Source organism: Erythranthe guttata, chromosome 5 (genome assembly GCF_056151865.1).
Source record: "Erythranthe guttata isolate IM_541 chromosome 5, IM_541, whole genome shotgun sequence".
In the NCBI taxonomy this organism is placed as follows: domain Eukaryota; kingdom Viridiplantae; phylum Streptophyta; class Magnoliopsida; order Lamiales; family Phrymaceae; genus Erythranthe; species Erythranthe guttata.
Window position 1 is genome coordinate 15,239,495 of NC_142537.1, and position 20,682 is coordinate 15,260,176.

General features: G+C 32.4%; 2 protein-coding genes and 1 long non-coding RNA gene across 3 annotated transcripts; all 3 read left to right on the top strand.

Moving 5' to 3' along the window:
* Nucleotides 1-10,196: 10,196 nt before the first annotated feature.
* On the top strand, nt 10,197-19,503 carry LOC148770732 (phospholipase D gamma 1-like). The gene is made up of 6 exons (XM_088818030.1): nt 10,197-10,268; nt 11,036-11,059; nt 11,141-11,288; nt 11,411-11,718; nt 18,196-18,393; nt 19,015-19,503. Exons 1-6 carry the CDS (start codon nt 10,197-10,199, stop codon nt 19,306-19,308), a joined length of 1,044 nt encoding a protein of 347 aa, XP_088674156.1. The 3' UTR covers nt 19,309-19,503.
* On the top strand, nt 12,452-13,662 carry LOC105954952 (uncharacterized). Its single transcript, XR_016031139.1, has 4 exons — nt 12,452-12,485; nt 13,190-13,255; nt 13,336-13,402; nt 13,519-13,662. It is a non-coding gene; the product is annotated as an uncharacterized LOC105954952 (long non-coding RNA).
* On the top strand, nt 14,663-16,217 carry LOC105958579 (uncharacterized). Its single transcript, XM_088817752.1, has 4 exons — nt 14,663-14,773; nt 14,870-15,416; nt 15,517-15,826; nt 15,902-16,217. Exons 1-4 carry the CDS (start codon nt 14,673-14,675, stop codon nt 16,129-16,131), a joined length of 1,188 nt encoding a protein of 395 aa, XP_088673878.1. The 5' UTR covers nt 14,663-14,672; the 3' UTR covers nt 16,132-16,217.
* Nucleotides 19,504-20,682: the final 1,179 nt, after the last annotated feature.

Genomic DNA, 20,682 nt, shown 5'->3' on the forward strand with positions numbered 1-20,682 from the left:
CGTGTTCATTTTTCTTTGTTGTTTGAAGAAAAATAACATAAATTGAATTGGAACGGGCAAGAAAAGGAGAGAGAGAAGAGACATAGAAAAAGAGGAAAGAGGAAAGAGAGAAGAAAGAGAAAAGTAAGAGAGAGAAAATGAAAAAGTATGTAATTTCAGATTAAAGTAAAGGGTATTTTAGAATTTTCACTTGCCTCTAGGGACTAAACTGCATGTAAAACTTTGCATTAGGGACTGATACGCCTATAAAACGTCTGTAGGGACTGATCCGCACTTTATGTTTGTGTTTGGGGATTTATATGTATTTACCCCTTATTATTATTATTATTATTATTATTATTATTATTATTATTATTATTATTATTATTATTATTATTATTATTATTATTATTATTATTATTATTATTATTATTATTATTATTATTATTATTATTATTATTATTATTATTATTATTATTATTATTATTATTATTATTATTATTATTATTATTATTATTATTATTATTATTATTATTATTATTATTATTATTATTATTATTATTATTATTATTATTATTATTATTATTATTATTATTATTATTATTATTATTATTATTATTATTATTATTATTATTTATTATTATTATTATTATTATTATTATTATTATTATTATTATTATTATTATTATTATTATTATTATTATTATTATTATTATTATTATTATTATTATTATTATTATTATTATTATTATTATTATTATTATTATTATTATTATTATTATTATTATTATTATTATTATTATTATTATTATTATTATTATTATTATTATTATTATTATTATTATTATTATTATTATTATTATTATTATTATTATTATTATTATTATTATTATTATTATTATTATTATTATTATTATTATTATTATTATTATTATTATTATTATTATTATTATTATTATTATTATTATTATTATTATTATTATTATTATTATTATTATTATTATTATTATTATTATTATTATTATTATTATTATTATTATTATTATTATTATTATTATTATTATTATTATTATTATTATTATTATTATTATTATTATTATTATTATTATTATTATTATTATTATTATTATTATTATTATTATTATTATTATTATTATTATTATTATTATTATTATTATTATTATTATTATTATTATTATTATTATTATTATTATTATTATTATTATTATTATTATTATTATTATTATTATTATTATTATTATTATTATTATTATTATTATTTATTACTATTATTATTATTATTATTATGATTATTATTATTATTATTATTATTATTATTATTATTATTATTATTACTATTACTATTATTATTATTAGTATTACTATTATTACTATTACTATTACTAGTATTATTACTATTATTACTATTACTATTACTAGTATTATTATTATTATACCAACCCTCATTAGGAGAGTTGGTACCTAGCCTTTACCAATAGGGTAACGGTCTAGGGTTCGAGTCCCCCCCACCCCTACTTCCCCTTGTAATGGACTTGAATTACTCAAAAAAAAAAAAAGTATTATTATTATTATTATTATTATTATTATTTTTATTATTATTATTATTATTATTATTATTATTATTATTATTATTATTATTATTATTATTATTATTATTATTATTTTTATTATTATTATTATTATTATTATTATTATTATTATTATTATTATTATTATTATTATTATTATTATTATTATTATTATTATTATTATTATTATTATTATTATTATTATTATTATTATTATTATTATTATTATTATTATTATTATTATTATTATTATTATTATTTTTATTATTATTATTATTATTATTATTATTATTATTATTATTATTATTATTATTATTATTATTATTATTATTATTATTATTATTATTATTATTATTATTATTATTATTATTATTATTATTATTATTATTACTATACTTTTATTATTAGTATTATTATTATTATTATTATTATTATTATTATTATTATTATTATTATTATTATTATTATTATTATTATTATTATTATTATTATTATTATTATTATTATTATTATTATTATTATTACTATTATTAGTATTACTACTATTATTATTATTACTACTATTATTAGTATTACTACTATTATTATTATTACTACTATTATTATTATTATTATTATTATTATTATTATTATTATTATTATTATTATTATTATTATTATTATTATTATTATTATTATTACTACTACTATTATTAGTATTACTACTATTATTATTATTATTATTTTTTTTTTTATTATTATTTTATACACCTGTTTGTTTAATTTATATTTACTTTTATTAATTTTTTTTTATTTTTTATTTAATTTTTTTTTAAATCAATATATTTATTGTATTGGAAATAAAAAACTACATGAAATAAATAACTGCATGTAACTGTAGTAAACTATAGTCATTCGTACATATTTTTAGTCGATCAATTATGTAAACACACGAGTACTGGCTTATACAAAAGAAATTCATAAATCCAAACAACAAAAATTTACAAATTTTAATATTTATATTATAAATTACCTCGGAACTAATAAAATACAAATCGAAAATACACAAATATATACATATGTAACTACATGTTATTGTAGTTAACTGTACTGAAAATAACTACGTGTAAGTAAACTATTGTCATTCGTAGTTATGTGCTTTTTTTGACCCCATATTTTTAGTTGATCAATTATGTACACACACGAATACTGGTTTATACAAAAGAAATTCATAAACCCCAACCACAAAAATTTACAAATTTCAATATTTTTATTATAAATCACCTCAGAACCAATAAAATATAAATCCAAAATACACAAATATATGCATATGTAACTACATGTTACAATATATAACTAGTAATGTATAGTAATATATAGTAATGTATAGTAATGTATACAGTCTGTTGAACAATGTAAATTGAATCAGATGTAACTTCAACTAAATTTTTTAACACCTTCAAGGAGAGGATCAATGGTTTTCATTAAGCTGCAATTGCAAAATCAAAACAAAAAAAAATTATTTTAGTGCAAAAAAACAAAAATTGAAGAACTATCAAAACACTCAAAAATCAACAAATACTAAGAGATTGAGAGATAGAGAGAGAGGTGTCATAACTGCGAAATGCTACGAATTTTAGACCAAACCGCCAATGACTTCTCACCCCAAGCGCCTCCCACCAAAACCCTAGCCGTTGCTAACCACCTAAGGTTCCGCGCTCATAAATGAAAAAATTATAGAAATTAATGTGACAATAACAAAATGAACGAAATTGCCATCAAAATATTAGATCTCGATGAGAGGAATTCAACATTGGTCCGCCCGTCAACTTCCGACTGCCGGAACACAAATTACACTTCCGGCAAGACCCAACGTCGTCGAAATAAGCGTCGACGGTAAAACAATTGTAGAAACAGATCAAGTGCTCCAAACTGAATGAAATCACCACCAAAAGAAAGAGCTCGACGAGAGGAATTCAACGGTAGTTACACTATCGAATTCCGACCACCAGAGAGAGAGTTATGACTCTGGGAAGCAACTTCGCCAGTTGGAAATCTATCGGGACGGGATTTGAAATTGAGAATTGAGAGAGGAAGAGAGAGACGACTGTGAGTGGTTAGGGTTTAAAACTGATTTTAAAAGGGCATTTTAGGTACTTTAGATGGGAGAGGGGGTCAGCCAAATTAATTTCAAAAAATGGAGGGGGTATGCACCAGAATGTAATTAGCTTGGTGGTTGTTATATATAATTTCCATATGAGGGTCCCTAAAATAATCCCCATGGCCCATATATATGTGGGCATTGAAATTCTTGTTAACAAGGTATTTCACACTCTTCCAATAGAATTCAATTCCCATTCGAATTCTAACATTTGTGTTTTGAAGCTAAGTTACTCTACTGTGATGATGGTGTAGGTTTTTCGTTCGATTGACTCGAACTCGGTTAAAGGCTTTCCCAAGTGTTAGAATCCGAGAGGATTCTATTTCGGTTTTTCAAGACGTGTACGAAAAACGTGTATAAAAACTAGGGAAGTTTCCTTAGTTCTTTAAACTCTTATTTTGTCATTAATTTATTTAATTACCTTAGTGTTTGATTAACAAGGAATTTATTTGGCTAAGACTTTCCTTGTTGTCATAATTCCTTGTTCCTTACGTGAAGAATTTATCTAACCTAATGGGCTCTAATTTTGTAGGGCTCTACTAATACAACTAAGGAAGTATAAGAAGAGCAGCATCAACGTCGTCATAGGTCGTCCCTTTTATTTGAGAGAAAAACTTTTTCTGCTCTTGCGTTGCTGCACCTGAGTTGTGATCTTATTCGAGAAGAAAAACACAGCAAACGATTTGCTTCTTTCACGCGAAAAGAAGATCGGTTCTTCGGGAGAAGAACTCAGAAGATCTCGGGAGGAGGTCGATCCGCCGACTGAGGGACTCAGCGTTGAAGAAATTTCAACCGTGCGGAAAGGGACGTGCTGCAAAGTGAAGATTGACAATTCAGCGTAGGATACAAGAACGGCGTCGACAAAGAGGGAGTCTTTGCATTTTCGATTAAGTCCTATTACTGTATTTGTAAAACTAAAAATTAGTGAATTTCATTTGCAGGTCCCCGTGGATGTAGGGTACAATTGTATCCGAACCACTTTAAAATTTGTGTCTTTTTATTACTGTTCCATTAACTGTTGCAACTCTTCGTAAAACAGTAGAACAGTAGCTAAAACTGAATCTGGGATTTATCGGACACAAATTTATAATTAATTTGCACGAAATAATTCTAACAATTGGCATCAAGAGCCTGTCACTAAATACATCTAGTGAGATTTTGGGAACTAACTACTCTTATTTTGTGCAGATATGAATACTCAACGAGAAGGATCGTCAACTACTCGCCCACCTCTCCTAATCGGATCAAACTACTCATATTGGAAATCAAAAATGAAGATGTTTATCAAATCCATAGATGAGAGAGCATGGCGCGCCATCATAACTGGTTGGACACCTCCCATGGTCAAAGGAGAAGACAAAATGGAAGTTTTCAAACCAGAAGCAGATTGGAGTGACGTAGAGATACTACTCGCAAACTACAACTCAAGGGCCCTAAACGCAATATTTAGTGGTGTTGATGATAATCAATTTAAACTAATAGCGTCATGTGAATCTGCTAAAAGAGCTTGGGAAATCCTTCAAGTTACATACGAAGGAACGTCAACTGTGAGGACGTCGAAGTTACAAATGCTGGCCACCAAGTTCGAAAATTTGAAGATGGAAGAGAATGAGACGATCACTGACTTCCATGCTAAATTATGTGATATCTCCAATGAATCATATGCACTCGGTGAACCTTACTCTGAAAGCAAATTGGTGAGAAAGGCGATGCGCTCATTACCTGAAAGATTTGCTTACCGAATTGCTGCCATTGAAGAAGTCAGAGATGTTGACACGCTCAAACTAGACGAACTCATGGGGAAACTTCTGGCACAAGAACTCAATCATGGTGAAAATCATCGTGAAAAGCCTAGAGAAAAGAAGATAGCCTTTCAAGCAGAAACTTCATATGCAACACCCCAAAATTCGTCAACTCAAGAAGATGAGCAGACGGTAGAGGAATCCTTGGCAATACTATCGAAAAATTTTGGGAAATTTCTCAAAAAGATCGGTAAAAGGGGAAATTTTCCAAGCACAGGGAAAACCGTGAACTTTCAAAATTCGAGGAGAAATTCAAATCAAGATAACTCAGAGGAGTCAAAACCAAGAAGAATACAATGTCGAGAATGCGAAGGTTTTGGTCACATTCAATCAGAATGCGCAAACACCCTGAAGAAAAAGAAGAAAATATCACTTACTACTGTTTGGAGCGATGAAGAAGAATCTGATGATGACCAAGGAAACAACGATCAAGTTACTAACTTTGTAGCATTCAGCAGCAAAGTTCCTCTGGACAACTCAGAATCAACTGTTGCTTCAACTGTTGCAACAGACTGTGAAACAGAATCCAGCAAAGTTCCTCTGGACAACTCAGAATCAACTGTTGCTTCAACTGTTGCAACAGACTGTGAAACAGAATCCAGGTATGAAAATATGTGTTCTGATTATGACAAAAATCTAAACGAAAATTCTTCTTTTGCAGAGGATCCGAACAGCAGCAGTGATGAGGAAGAACCAACCTTGGATGAAGTAAAGGAGGTATATGAAAAAATGTACCAAAAATGGCTCGACGTCGTTAAGGTAAATAACTTCCTGGAAAAGGAGAAGTTTGTGCTCATAGAGGAAAACAAGACACTAAAGGTAAGAATCTCTACTCTTGAGGAAAGGATCATATCTAGTGATCAAGAGAAAAATAGTTTGCAGGCTAAACTTACTCAAACTCAAGAAGCAATTGCAAAATTGAACTTGGGTAGAGGTAATCTAGATGAAATCTTAAGCAACAACAAGCCAAACTATAATCGTCTAGGCATAGGAGGGAGTCAGCTACCCAAAGTTGATCTAAAGCGAAAGGAAGATCAAAACAGAAAAATCAACTTTGTTAAACAAGCTTCTGTCTCACAAACAGTTGCAACTGTTGAAGCAACGAAACACCATTCAAAGAAAAGGTTTATTCCCACTTGTTTTTTCTGTCAAAATCCAGGTCACATACGTCCTAGATGCTTCAAATATTTAAAACTTGTGAAAAAGCTTGTGGCTCGTTCTCTTTACTCTGCTAGGGCTGATTATTTTCCTTCACCCTCTCAAAAACCCAAAAATAAAATTGATATTTCCAATAGACCTCAGCAAAAAATTTGGGTTGAAAAGTCCACGTTTAAATGCTTATCTGCGATTACTTCTTTAAAAGCAAGTACTACTAATGATTGGTATTTTGACAGTGGGTGTTCACGACATATGACCGGTGTTAAAGAGTTTCTGAAAAACTATCAACAAATCACCGGTGGAGCTGTCACCTTTGGAAACGGAAAAAATGGTGAAGTGCTAGGGAAAGGATCGCTAAATCATGAGAATCTCCCAAAGCTGAAGAATGTACTACTTGTAGAAGGACTCACGTCAAATCTGATAAGCATCAACCAGCTATGTGATCAAGATCTTGAAGTCAGATTCAACAAATTCGCATGTCGAGTATTAGACAAAGACGAGAATTGTGTTATTCAAGGAACTCGAGCATCTGACAACTGCTATATTCTTGTCTCTGCTGGACCACTGGAAGAGGAACCAACAAAGGAATTGGAAAACAGCTCCAGTGTCGCACCAACAGTTCCAACAGTTGATGCAGCCTCTACCATTTCAGAAGAAAGTGACGTCAATTCTGAAACAGGAGACGAAGCTGAAGTCAGGTCTCTCGAATTGGATGATCAAACTCACAAGGAACCCTCAAGAAGAGTCAAGAAGAATCATCCAGTGGATCAAGTCATTGGTTCGGTAGAAAAAGGAATTCAAACCCGAGGCTTTAGCGATGCTGATTGGGCAGGTGATGCAGACGATCGAAAAAGCACAACTGGAGGATGCCTCTATCTTGGGAACAATCTCGTGTCCTGGTACAACAAAAAACTCTTATGGACGAGACAACTCTTATGGATGAAACAAATGGTATGTGATTATGGTATTAGTCAAGATTTATTGCATATTTATTGTGACATTATGAGTGCAATTAATATTTCCAAGAATCCAGTACAGCACTCTCGAACTAAGCATATTGAAATTCGCTACCATTTCATTAGAAATCTTGTAGAGGAAGGAACTGTCTCATTAGAGTATGTCACAACGGAGAAACAACTTGCTGACATCTTTACTAAACCCCTAGATGCACAAAGGTTTGATTCCTTGCGAAATTCGCTTGGAATTTGTATTGTCTGACCTGTGCAGTTGCATAAACTGTTGCAACAGTCTGTGTCCAGACTTGCAACTTTTAAAAGTTTTATGGACACATCACGCATACTGCATTTTGTTCATCTAGGTTATGCATTAGACATATTGCATGTGATGAGACCCCTTGTGTATTGGATACTATCTGTACTTTCGAATCTTGTGAGGTAGAACTTCATCAATCCCCAAATGATAGCTACAGAGGCTTTAGCTTATTTACTACCCTTCACAGTCTTGTCATGGTTGAACACACTCATAAGGAAAAGCTGCCGCTTCAAATGAGTGAAAGCTACTCTTGAATTTTCGTTAATTCTATATATAAAATGTCAATCAACTGGTCTGTGAATAGTTCGAAGCCTTTTTGAGTTGAGTCAGTAAATCACGTGGCCGAAAGCTCGCTACAAGGCTCAATTAGAAAGCCCAAGGGACTACACATTGCACGACCATTATAAATTTTATATGCGGTCAGTGAATAGTTCGAAGCCTTTTTGAGTCGAGCCGGTAAACCACATGACCGAACACTCACTACACGACTCAATTAGAAAGCCCAGGGGACTACACATTGCACGATCATAACTATCTCGCTATTTTAATTGCTCTGCTCTTCATGAAAAAGCTACCTTTGATAGTGTGTGTATGCTGCCTAATAAGAGTGTTTTTGTGCTTGATTTGAGGATACTAAATTTGCTGTTAGTCTCCTTAGTCTATCTCTTGGAGCTTGCTTTTTGTTAAAATTGAAGATAAACCCCATGGTTTGATAGTCCTAATAGTATCCTATTCACTTGTGTTTATTCACTCATTTTTTTTCCACGTTTATTTTTCGTCTTAGTTATTTGCCTCTGCATGTTAGGCATTTATTTATTTATTATTAAAAAAAAAAAAAAAAAAAAAAAAAAAAAAAAAAATCCGGGGTGGGTTCGTAATTTTTGGCGGCAATATATTTCTTCGGAGTAACTCACTGTTCTGAGCATTTTTTTCTTCTCGAAGTTTATTTGAATTGTGTTGGGCTTCATATGCGAAAGTTGAGAGTTGCTGTATCTGAATTTGATTTTCATTAATTGAATTTATTGTGAGCATAATTATTATATTTGCAATTCTCTCACTTGACTATTCCTAATTGTTAAACTACCCCTGAGAAGGCCAACAGTTACCCATGTTTATGCCCCTTTTCGTTTTTTTTTCTCCAAATTGGTTTTCTTCTCTACTGCTCTCTTTTCCTTCTTTCTCCTTTGCAGCAAATCACAAATCTGCACTCAAATCAAAGGAATCCAAGAGCACAGTTATGGGGAAACGAAAAAGCACCGGTGGATCGTCTTCTTCGTCCAAACGACGACCATCTCGACCAGCAACCGCGTCTTCGGCAGCTCCTCCGCCGCGACGCCGCTCCGATGACCGCCCTGCCTTCGAAGAGCCGTTGGATGCCGTGCCTCTTGCCTTTTGGGAGCCCCCACTCCTTCTCACGGCCGCCTCCGCTAAAAATTTTGGTCCCTAGGTTTTCTCCACCGCTGTCGCCGCCAGTCTCACCGCCGTGACCGTTCATCTATTCTCCACCATCTCCTCTACTGCCACACTCGTCGGCTGCCCAATCGTCACCACCACCGTGTGCACCGCCATCGCAACCACCCAAACCGGCCTCACCTGCACCCCGCCACCTCGCCGCTCTCGTCGACGCGTTACTCACTCTGCCTCGCCTTCCGCTACTCGCACCACCGCAGGTCACTCTGCACCGGATCCCGTGGTGCCTATCTCTGCTGTCGATGCTTTTAATTCTCGGTTCTTTCTCCGAGCGCATCAAACCCGGTGGCATCTGTCAAGTGGTTCATGATTTTTATGCCAACCTACCTAGTGGGGTCTCTGATTTTCGAGGTCGTTTTTACTAAGGAGAAACTCGACTATTTTACTGCCCTTGCTCAGAAAGGGGGAGATTACTCTTGAGGGGGAGTTGACAACGAAGCATCAACCCAGGAGGAACCACATACAGGGGGAGCTGATGCAGCTGCTGGAACTACTACTGAACTGTTGTTGCTCCAACTGTTCCAACAGTTGATGGTACAACAGCTGAAGTTGATACGAATGATGACGAGGAGTTGTTCGTTGATGCTGAATATATTCTGGAGTAGTTTTTTTGTGGTTGTCGAATTGATTTTCTGAACAACGGCCTCTAATAGTCTGCTAGGCTTAACTTTTTTCTTGTTTCGTTAACTGCTTTTTCCTTTAACTGTTCTAACAGTTACTCTATTATGCAGTCTAATGTTTTGTCAGGTATTTGATCAAGGGGGAGGACTTGATTATAATAAATAGATGACAAAGGGGGAGATGGTTAGAATCCGAGAGGATTCTATTTCGGTTTTTCAAGACGTGTACGAAAAACGTGTATAAAAACTAGGGAAGTTTCCTTAGTTCTTTAAACTCTTATTTTGTCATTAATTTATTTAATTACCTTAGTGTTTGATTAACAAGGAATTTATTTGGCTAAGACTTTCCTTGTTGTCATAATTCCTTGTTCCTTACGTGAAGAATTTATCTAACCTAATGGGCTCTAATTTTGTAGGGCTCTACTAATACAACTAAGGAAGTATAAGAAGAGCAGCATCAACGTCGTCATAGGTCGTCCCTTTTATTTGAGAGAAAAACTTTTTCTGCTCTTGCGTTGCTGCACCTGAGTTGTGATCTTATTCGAGAAGAAAAACACAGCAAACGATTTGCTTCTTTCACGCGAAAAGAAGATCGGTTCTTCGGGAGAAGAACTCAGAAGATCTCGGGAGGAGGTCGATCCGCCGACTGAGGGACTCAGCGTTGAAGAAATTTCAACCGTGCGGAAAGGGACGTGCTGCAAAGTGAAGATTGACAATTCAGCGTAGGATACAAGAACGGCGTCGACAAAGAGGGAGTCTTTGCATTTTCGATTAAGTCCTATTACTGTATTCGTAAAACTAAAAATTAGTGAATTTCATTTGCAGGTCCCCGTGGATGTAGGGTACAATTGTATCCGAACCACTTTAAAATTTGTGTCTTTTTATTACTGTTCCATTAACTGTTGCAACTCTTCGTAAAACAGTAGAACAGTAGCTAAAACTGAATCTGGGATTTATCGGACACAAATTTATAATTAATTTGCACGAAATAATTCTAACACCAAGGATCCAAAAGAAGCTACAAACAGGGTTAAAATATTGAACATCTACTTATTTTATTTTGTTCTTTTGTTTTATATTTTATTTATCTTTTTGCTGGCATCGAAACAGAATCTTGTATGCGGGAAGAATCTACTGATAGACATGAGTATACACACTGCGTACGTGAAGGCGATTCGTGCGGCGCAACATTTCATTTACATTGAGAACCAGTACTTTCTCGGGTCATCCTTCAATTGGTCTAATCACAACGACTTGGGTGAGAAACTCTATTTTCGAAAAAAAAAAATAATAATAAATTTTGAATTCACAACATGTTATCGAGTACTTTACTATGTTGCGGCTGTTATAAAGGTCAAGTTCTCTCTCTTTTTTTTTCAGGTGCGAACAATTTGATTCCGATGGAAATAGCTCTGAAGATTGCTAATAAAATCAGAGTGCGGGAGAGGTTTTCCGTATACATTGTCCTTCCAATGTGGCCGGAGGGAGTTCCGACGAGTATTCCCACGCAAGCAATTCTCTTTTGGCAGTATAATACAATGCAAATGATGTACGAGATCATCTATAAGGCATTAGTAGAGATGGGGATCGACAAAGTGTACGAACCACAGGATTATCTCAATTTCTTTTGCCTCGGTAATCGGGAGACTGGCGACACTGGGGATATCCCCAGTGGAAACACTCCACAAGTACACTTTCTCTTTAGGGCCATTTTTTTTTTAGAATACTTCGGTTTTTTTTTTTTGAGAATTGGGGTGATTTTGTAATTATTTACAAAAATAGGATAAAGCGTCGTTTAAAACGACGCGCTTTAATGGCCGTTGGATTGAGCTGAGATTGACGGCCAGATCTCCTAGCTTGTCCTCCTAATCTGACGGTCAGGATAGATCGCAAGATCTGACGGTCGCTAAAAACGCGTCATTTTGAATGACGCGCTTTAACAGCCGTTGGATTGAGCTGAGATTGACGGCCAGATCTCCCAACTTGTCCTCCTAATCTGACGGCCAGGGATAGATCGCAAGATCTGACGGTCACTAAAACGCGTCATTTTGAATGACGCGCTTTGACCTGTCAGATGGTCAAACGCGTCATTTCAAACTACGCGTTTTAGCGGCCGTCCAATTCGTCTCGATCTAACGGTCCTGATTTCGGCCGAATATATATATATATATATATATATATATATATATATATATATATATATATATATATATATATATATATATATATATATATATATATATATATATATATATATATATATATATATATATATTATCCTATCCCTTAAACAAATCATTCCACATTTTGCTGCCTTGCTCCCTTCTTCCCAACACCAACACCGTAAGTTTTCTTCCTCTTCCTTTTTTATTTGTTAATTATTATTTATTATTGTTTAATTTATATTTTAACTAATGTAGATAATTTAATTAATTTCAGCAGGGTACTTATTGAGGTAATTTTTTTTCACTCTTTCAATTATTATTATAGTGGATTAATGAAATTTTGATCTAATAAATTATCAAATAATTCGGAGATAAATTATTTCTTGTATCGTTAAAATATATATAATTTATGATGAAATTCAAATTTTTATTGTTGTTTTTCGTTGTTATTTTTAGGTTAAACTTTAACTTATGGTGGATTTAAGGAGGAATGTTTGATTGTGTTTAAATAATTTCTGAAATTTAAATTTTTTGTAATGGTTTAAATATGATACGAGTAGAATAATTAGTAAGATAAATTAATTAATTATTAGTGTGTTAGTGGATAAATTGGTAGAATTAGTCATGACATTAGAATAGGTATTACCTCAACAAGACCATAAATCGTCTTTTTTACCATTAATTACTTAGTGCCATTAATTTTGACCATAAATCGTCTTTTTTACCATAATTAGGATTTAGATTTCAAATTCATGATTTCAAACCGTTCGAATTTATGGATGTTTGGTCAAAATTCAAAATCAATGACTTCAAAATTCTTATTTTTTTTCTTTTCAATTTATGAAAATTGTAAAATTACACTTTAGCCCCTCAAGTTTACATCAGTTTCACTTTTGATCCTATGTTTTAATAATTTAACATATTTTTATCTTTTTTTTTTTTTTAAATAATGTTTGAAATTTAAATTTTGGTGTGTTTTGATTGTTATAATTAGGTGAAATGTAATTTGTTGTGGATTGAGAAGGGATTTACGCTGCTAGCAAATAATAATTATTTGGAGGTATTTATTTTTTATATTGGACAAATATTATTATTTTTAATTGCTGAAATTTTAATTTTGTTTTTTATTGTTATAACTAGGTGGAAGCTTAATTTGTGGTGTTTTGAGAAGGGATTTTTGTAGCTAGCAAATAATAATATTTTGAAGGTAATTATTTGTTATATTGTACAAATGTAGTACAACTTGGAGCTATTTTTTTTCCCCCCATTTTTAAATAATTGCTGAAATTTTTATTTTGATGGTCTTTTTATTATTATAAATAGGTGGAAGTTCAACTTGTGGTGGATTGAGTAGTGATCGTGGGTGCTAGCAAATCTACAATTATCTTTGAAGTAAATTAAATATTTTATTGGTTAATTTAAGTCTTACTTGAATGATAAGTTTGCTAATTTATACAAATTGTTTGTTTTTAACTGGTTAGTGTTATATGAATATTTCGAAAAATTACGAGTTACACAATGTGTTTAGGATTTATAATATACAAATTAATAGTTTTGGAACTATCAAATTATAAAAAGAATTAGAATTTTTTAAATATTAATTGTTTGTTTTAACTGATTTATAATATAACATAAGTGTTTGTAGCTGTAAAAAAATTAGAAAATATTAAATATTTGAAAAGAAAAATAATAATCTCAAAATATCAAAATATAGGGTTTCAATGGCGACTCCGGGTAGGAATACTGTCAAAGTTTTCGTGTATATAGGAGGCCATATTGTTCATGAGGGATTGTCAGTGAATTATGATCAATCTCATCATACAGTCGTACGAGTGAAACGCGATATATCTTTCTCAGACTTCTTGGCGAAAATATACTCACGTTGCCGAATAGATAGAAATGAATTTGTGTTATCGGTGTCGGGCAAAATATCACGATGGTATCAAAATCAGTGGAGCGAGATAGTTTCTGAGATAACAAGTGATGATGATTTAGAAATCTATTTGCACCCGGATGAAGGAAACGATTCCATAGATGTTTATGTTGAGTCTCAGCCTCTATACAATCCTTTGATGCCTTCACAATTCACTACATCAGAGCCTCTCTACTCCCCTTCGAGACCTTCACAATTCAGTACATCAGAACCTCTCTATTCCCCTTCGAGACCTTCACAATTCACTACATCAGAACCTCTCTACTCCCCTTCGAGACCTTCACAACATTTTGATTTGAATGATGCGTACAATTCATTTATGCAAACAAGTCCTGAGTTAGTTGGGGTAGTTGTACTCTAGCAGTCCTCTACCACGAGTTGTGCAAAGCATCGAAGATATCTGCAAAAGAAATCAGTGGTCCTGTTCAATTATTACAGGTAACATATGAATTACTTATATAATTTAATACATTAATACATTTAATTTGCAGTTTATATTTTAAAAAATTTATATTCTTGTATTATTTAACAGATATGGGCATGGATGCAGATTCCTCCATCAAGGCCCATACCTACTCTGGCGAAATGGGGCACAACACTTGAGTATGCAGGATATGAGTTTCCCGTACCACCTTACGGTGCACGGTAATGGTTTTGAGATTTATGTTAAATTATTTTTGCATTATTGTTACGGTGATTTGTGTATAAATTTTGTGTATAATATATAATAATATATCACAGGTGGACCAACCATGTCAGCTTCATTGAGACTGGTGCACATGTTCTTCGTATTTTAAGGATGATGTTGGATCAGATGCTCCCATATCAGTTTATATGGATGTCATATGATCTGGATGATCCGGAATATCAGGCTGTAGCTGGTGATTCGGCGATCGCATGTTCAGGTATATGGGTATCCAGAGTCCCCTTGATATGCTACGCAATTGTGGAGATGCATCGACCAGACAGAATAGTACGTCAGTTCGGGATGGTACAACCCATACCTGAACCTCCTGAAAATACTGAGACGGATTTCCGGATGCACGTCAATGCTAACCGTACAGGTGCTACCAACCGAGACTGGAGGCTTACACATGTTTCGCATGTTACCGCTTGGGATAATAGACTCGATTATATTATTGATTATCCATATGCCAGTGACAGTCAGACTACAGAAGATGGTTATTTTGAGTGGTATGAACTGCACACACGTCGTTTCATATCACCGATTACCCCATCTGATCGTACAGGATTTCAAGTTGGAGGTCAGATTTCAATGGATACAGTGGTACGTATTCAAATTTATTTATTATAAAATTTTGTGTATTATATAATTTTTATTAATGTATGTCTTCTAAAAATAAAATATTTCTTATTACTTATTTCAGATTCAGCATCTTCGATCGTTGATTGTTTCTGTTGATGGCGGAGACATGCCCCGGGATGGCTATCGTTCGTATTTACCGACTCTCAGAACATGTCTTAATGTCTTAGAGTCTCGACACGGACCTTCAGATAGGCCTCAATCTGAGATGCCTTATACTCAGACTCACGCTCAGACTCAGACTCAGATACCACTGTCTCAAATGCCTCAGTCACAGACTCAGATGTACGCTGGCGAGGCAGGAACTTCTTCTCGTGCATATTATCCGGCATTCGATAATTATACAGATCCTAGATCACACGGGCATCCATCTGGTATGTTTAGTACCTTTGATTTTATTTTTAATACTATCTACAACTGTGAGTTTAATTATAATCTCGTTGATGCAGATCCGTACACCCCATACCCCTACTTTAATCCGAATATGAATTCGGAGGACCCAATTCATTTGGGGTCTACGCATCAGTTTTCGTCTTCGCGACCGGTAGATCATCAGATCACACCTATTCCTTATTCTCAATCCGCAAATTCTTCGAGTGATGAGGATGAACAAGTTGGTAGAGGGCACAGGACTAGAAGGCCCCCGAGATGTGGCACCGGAGGTCACCGTCATTGGTGATATTATTATTGTAGTTTATGTTGGTTATTTATTAAAACTTTTTCGTATTTTAGTTATTCAATAAAAAACAACTTAAATAAACTAAAGGATTTAGAGACAAAAAATATTTCCCAATAATTAGGCATTTTATTTTTATTTAACAAAATATGAAAATCAGACGGAATGGATCGGAAATGCCTTTTTTTGAAATTTTCCAATTTTTTCGGAAGTTAAAAATAGGTTCCAATTTCCGTTCCAAAAAAATCGGAATTTCAAAATCCATTCCAATTTCGGAATACCTCGGAATCGGCGGAATTTCGGAATTTTCGGAAATTGCATTAATTCTTAATGTTTTGTTCCAAAATCGGAAATAATGGTAATTTTTGTATTGTTTTTTAATATTTTCGTAATTTTCCGGCAAAAGGCAAGAATCCAAAGCAAAGTTCAATCAAATAAAATTTAAACACTTGTAAAAACAACATAATTGATTTATCAAAGCAACTATAATTCTTGCAAAACATCAATAGAAAAATAATTCAAAAATACAATATATATATATATGTATATATATTTCCAACATGATTAATAAATATATATATATATATATATATATATATATATATATATATTCAAAAATACAATATATATATCAATAGAAAAATAATTCAAAAATACAATATATATATATATATATATATATATATATATATATATATATATATATATATATATATATATATATATATATATATATATATATATATATATATATATATATATATATATATTTCCAACATGATTATTTCAAACATATATATATATTTCCAACATAATTCAAACATGATTATTTCAGAAATACAATCGGATCGGAAATCGGAATTTCCAATAATTTTATATGTAATTCCAATTCCGTTCCAAAAATAATCGAAAAAATCAAAAATCGGAATATCGGAAATTGGAATGAAAAAAAAGGTTCCAAATTCTTATTATTTTATAGTGAATTATAAAATAAATTGCATAAATAAATGAAGGAAAATTTATTTATTATACTATATATAATTAATTTAAAATTAAAATTCAATTAAGTATTCCAATTTAACAATAAAAAAAAATTAAGTAAATTTAAAAAACCTTAGCTCAAATCCAGCCGTTGATATAAACACAATCAAACGGCTGGTAAAAGGCGTCATATTAAATGACGCTGTAATCCAGTGTGGCGCACCAAAGGGCGTCGTTTTAAACGACGCCTTTTAGCGGCCGTCCGATTGCCCAGATTAATCTCTGGCCGTCAGATTAGGAGAACAAGATAGGAGATCTGGCCGTCAATCTCAGCTCAATCCAACGGCCCTTAAAACGCGTCGTTTTAAACGACGCTTTATTGTATTTTTGTAAATAATTACAAAATGACCCCAATTCTCAAAAAAAAAACCCGAAATATTGTAAAAAAAAAATTGGCCCTTTCTCTTTACCCCCTCTTTTATATCGAACTGCTAAAAAACTCCCCGTGTTATAAATATTAGTAGAAACCTCCCTACAATGTATCTTTTTAGCACACAACCGCTTAAATGGTGAGTATGTTGGAAAAAAAAATATTGCATCATAGGGTTTTTTCGCTAATATTTATAACAAGGGGAATTTTTTAGCAATTAAACTAAACACGGGGGTGGTGAATGCAATAAACCCAATACTGATATATTCATCATCTTTTTGTTGATCATTATTATTACTTTTTTTTTTACATGTTGCACATTCTCTTTACCCCCTAAGTGCTTCTATAACTAAAAGAGTTTATTGCATTTAGTACCCCGTGTTATATCAAACTGCTAAAAAAATCCCCGTGCTATACATACTAGCAGAACCCCCCTGTAATGCATTTTTTAGGAACGCAACCCCCTAAATGCGAGTTTGTAAAGGGTAGTTTGCTAAAAAAATTGCATCAGGGAGATTTTTGCTAGTATTTATAACACGGAGAGTTTTTTTTAGTAATTATACCAAGGACGAGCGTGTTGAATGCAATAAACCAAACTAATATATTCATCGATCTGCTCTTTTTTTTTTTTTTTGACATATTGTATTGCCAACTAGGCACTGAGTCGAAAAAACCGACGGTTCATGATTTATGTACACTCAAAGGGAATGATAGTGGACGACGAATTTGTTTTAATGGGGTCCGCTAACATCAACCAACGTTCTCTAGAAGGAACCAGAGATACTGAAATAGCCATGGGTGCTTATCAACCTCATTACACATGGGCTAACAAACTGGCTAATCCACACGGCCAGGTAATAAAATATTTGCTCTTTTTCGTTTTAGCAATTTTCATTTTATGTCCTAAACTAACTAATAATTGTTACTTATCGGCTTACACTTCAAAATTGGTATGGGATTTCTTTTTATTTCCGCCGATTTCGATCAAAAATTTTCGATTTTGAACAATATTTTTTCGTTCCGATTTTCAATTTTTCCAATTTTTTTTTGGATCGGAATTAGAGTATATATGAGATTTTGATTTTCAATCCAACTTTAAGTTTCAAAAATAATTCCAAATTGTTTTTTTCTACACTTGTATTATCAATATGATTATGTATGCAATATTTAGATGACTAAGAATTTGGAATTTCCGAATTCCACCGATTTTAATCCGAAAATTTTCAATTTTGGAATAAGTTATTTCATTCTAATTTCTGAACTTTCAATTGCCGATTGTTTCAAATTTTTTGGACATAATTGGAATTAATTTTTCACTTTAGAAAGTGTTAATTCTGATCCGATCCGTCCAATTTCCACCCATAAACTTGAGCAAAGACAAGTAGACATTGAGTTCACAAAAAAGACCAAGTAAAACGTTTGTCATAGAAATTGCAGAACAATTTTTTAATGCCGTCTGATTATCTTTCGTGTACGTTTACGGGTATAGAATGTCGCTGTGGGCGGAGCACACGGGTACGTTAGAGCACTGCTTTGAGCAACCGGAGAGTTTGGAGTGCACAAGACGTATAAAGTGGATGGGTGAGCATAATTGGAGCCAATTTGCAGCTAACGAGATAACTGATATTAAAGGGCATTTACTAAAATACCCTGTTGATGTTGATCGAACGGGGAAGGTGAAGTCACTACCGGGATGGGAAACATTTCCAGATATGGGTGGCAAGATTATCGGCACTTTTACCGGCATTAAAGAAAATCTGACTCCTTAATCAAATTTAAATTATTTCATGAACTCGATTTTTTTTTTATCTTCTTTCTCATTAATTACCCCTATTTTTCTTTTTTAAATATAAATTTGGGGTTTATTCATTCCAACATTACAAGATGATTGATTATATGCTCTAAGGTACTTTGTTTACCATGCTTTGAAGCAATGATGACAGTTTGATGATTTTCGTGCCTTTCGAATATTTGTTATTTGTTTCCGATTTTCTTGATTTTATTACATGGAAAGAGATCAAAGAGTTTAGAGATGTTTATTTTTATTTTTATTTTATTTTATTAATTGTAATTAAAAAATTGTCCCTGAATTAATTATTCAGGTCGAATTCATTTGAATTTCCGTTTACATTTTCGATTTCCTGTTTTCATCTTCATGTTGTTTTTGTTGGAATTATTTCAATAATTATGTGGGCTCACATATGTGACGTAAATGTGTATGGCTATCTAAAAGAAAGTCCAAATTAATTGTGATCTAATAAAGATTATTGGGTTGGACTTATGGGTATTAGACTATAATTATGGGCCTAATGTGTGGAGACAATTAGGGCTTAATTGTGATTTATTGATGGGGCTGAATCACAATTATAATATAACTGGACTCTACAGTTATATAAAGGGTCGTGGTCCCCAAAGAAACGCAACAATTCCGTCTCTTCTAAAATCCATCGTTAGAGAGATAATTAAGGAACTGCGGATTCTTTGGAAGGCATGTCCCAAATCCAGTGGAGATTCGAAGATTCGATTCAATGATGTAAGGTACGCTTCCGTGTTTATGTTTAGGTTTAATTCTCGTTGATTCAAGCATGTTGGTTCTTCGGAATTCGTATGTATGTACGAAAGATTTTCTAACAAGTGGTATCAGAGCCACCATGTTTTGAATCATTGAGAATTTTATGTGTTAAAATTCTCGTCAAGTTGTTACTACGAGAAATCTATGTTTTCATGGATTTAATTTTCAAAGTTTCGGCCAGATATTTATGTGATATACAGTATGTTCTGAAATTAGTTTTTTAATTTCGAATTGCCAATTTGTAATTGAATTTCTTATGTGAATGTTATGAAATCTGCTTTATCGCATTAGTTTTGTTTTGAAATTAAGGTTTCATTAAAATCTGAATTCTGAAGTTTAATTCAATTACGTGGATTTATTCAATTGTTCCACTTATGGCTAGTTGTGAACATGACAGATATTAGTTTTGTTGTTTACGATTTCTTTGGTCCAACCTTTATGGTTGAAAATTCGGATTAGTTTATCCGTCTAATCTATTTGGATTAAAGGTAAGGTTTAAGGTATAAATCTGAGAATTCCAAATCTGAAATTTGGGGCGGCGGCCATAAGGTCGAGCCTGGTGCACCGGTTT

Bases quoted from the DNA above. Each gene is read 5' to 3' on its own strand.
- LOC148770732 (XM_088818030.1), top strand. From the start codon at position 10,197: ATGACAAAGGGGGAGATGGTTAGAATCCGAGAGGATTCTATTTCGGTT. The intron at 11,289-11,410 runs GTGAGAAACTCT...TTTTTTTTTCAG, and splicing joins GTCTAATCACAACGACTTGG to GTGCGAACAATTTGATTCCG. The intron at 18,394-19,014 runs GTAATAAAATAT...TCTTTCGTGTAC, and splicing joins TGGCTAATCCACACGGCCAG to GTTTACGGGTATAGAATGTC.
- LOC105958579 (XM_088817752.1), top strand. From the start codon at position 14,673: ATGCAGATTCCTCCATCAAGGCCCATACCTACTCTGGCGAAATGGGGC. The intron at 14,774-14,869 runs GTAATGGTTTTG...AATATATCACAG, and splicing joins GTACCACCTTACGGTGCACG to GTGGACCAACCATGTCAGCT. The intron at 15,827-15,901 runs GTATGTTTAGTA...TCGTTGATGCAG, and splicing joins ATCACACGGGCATCCATCTG to ATCCGTACACCCCATACCCC.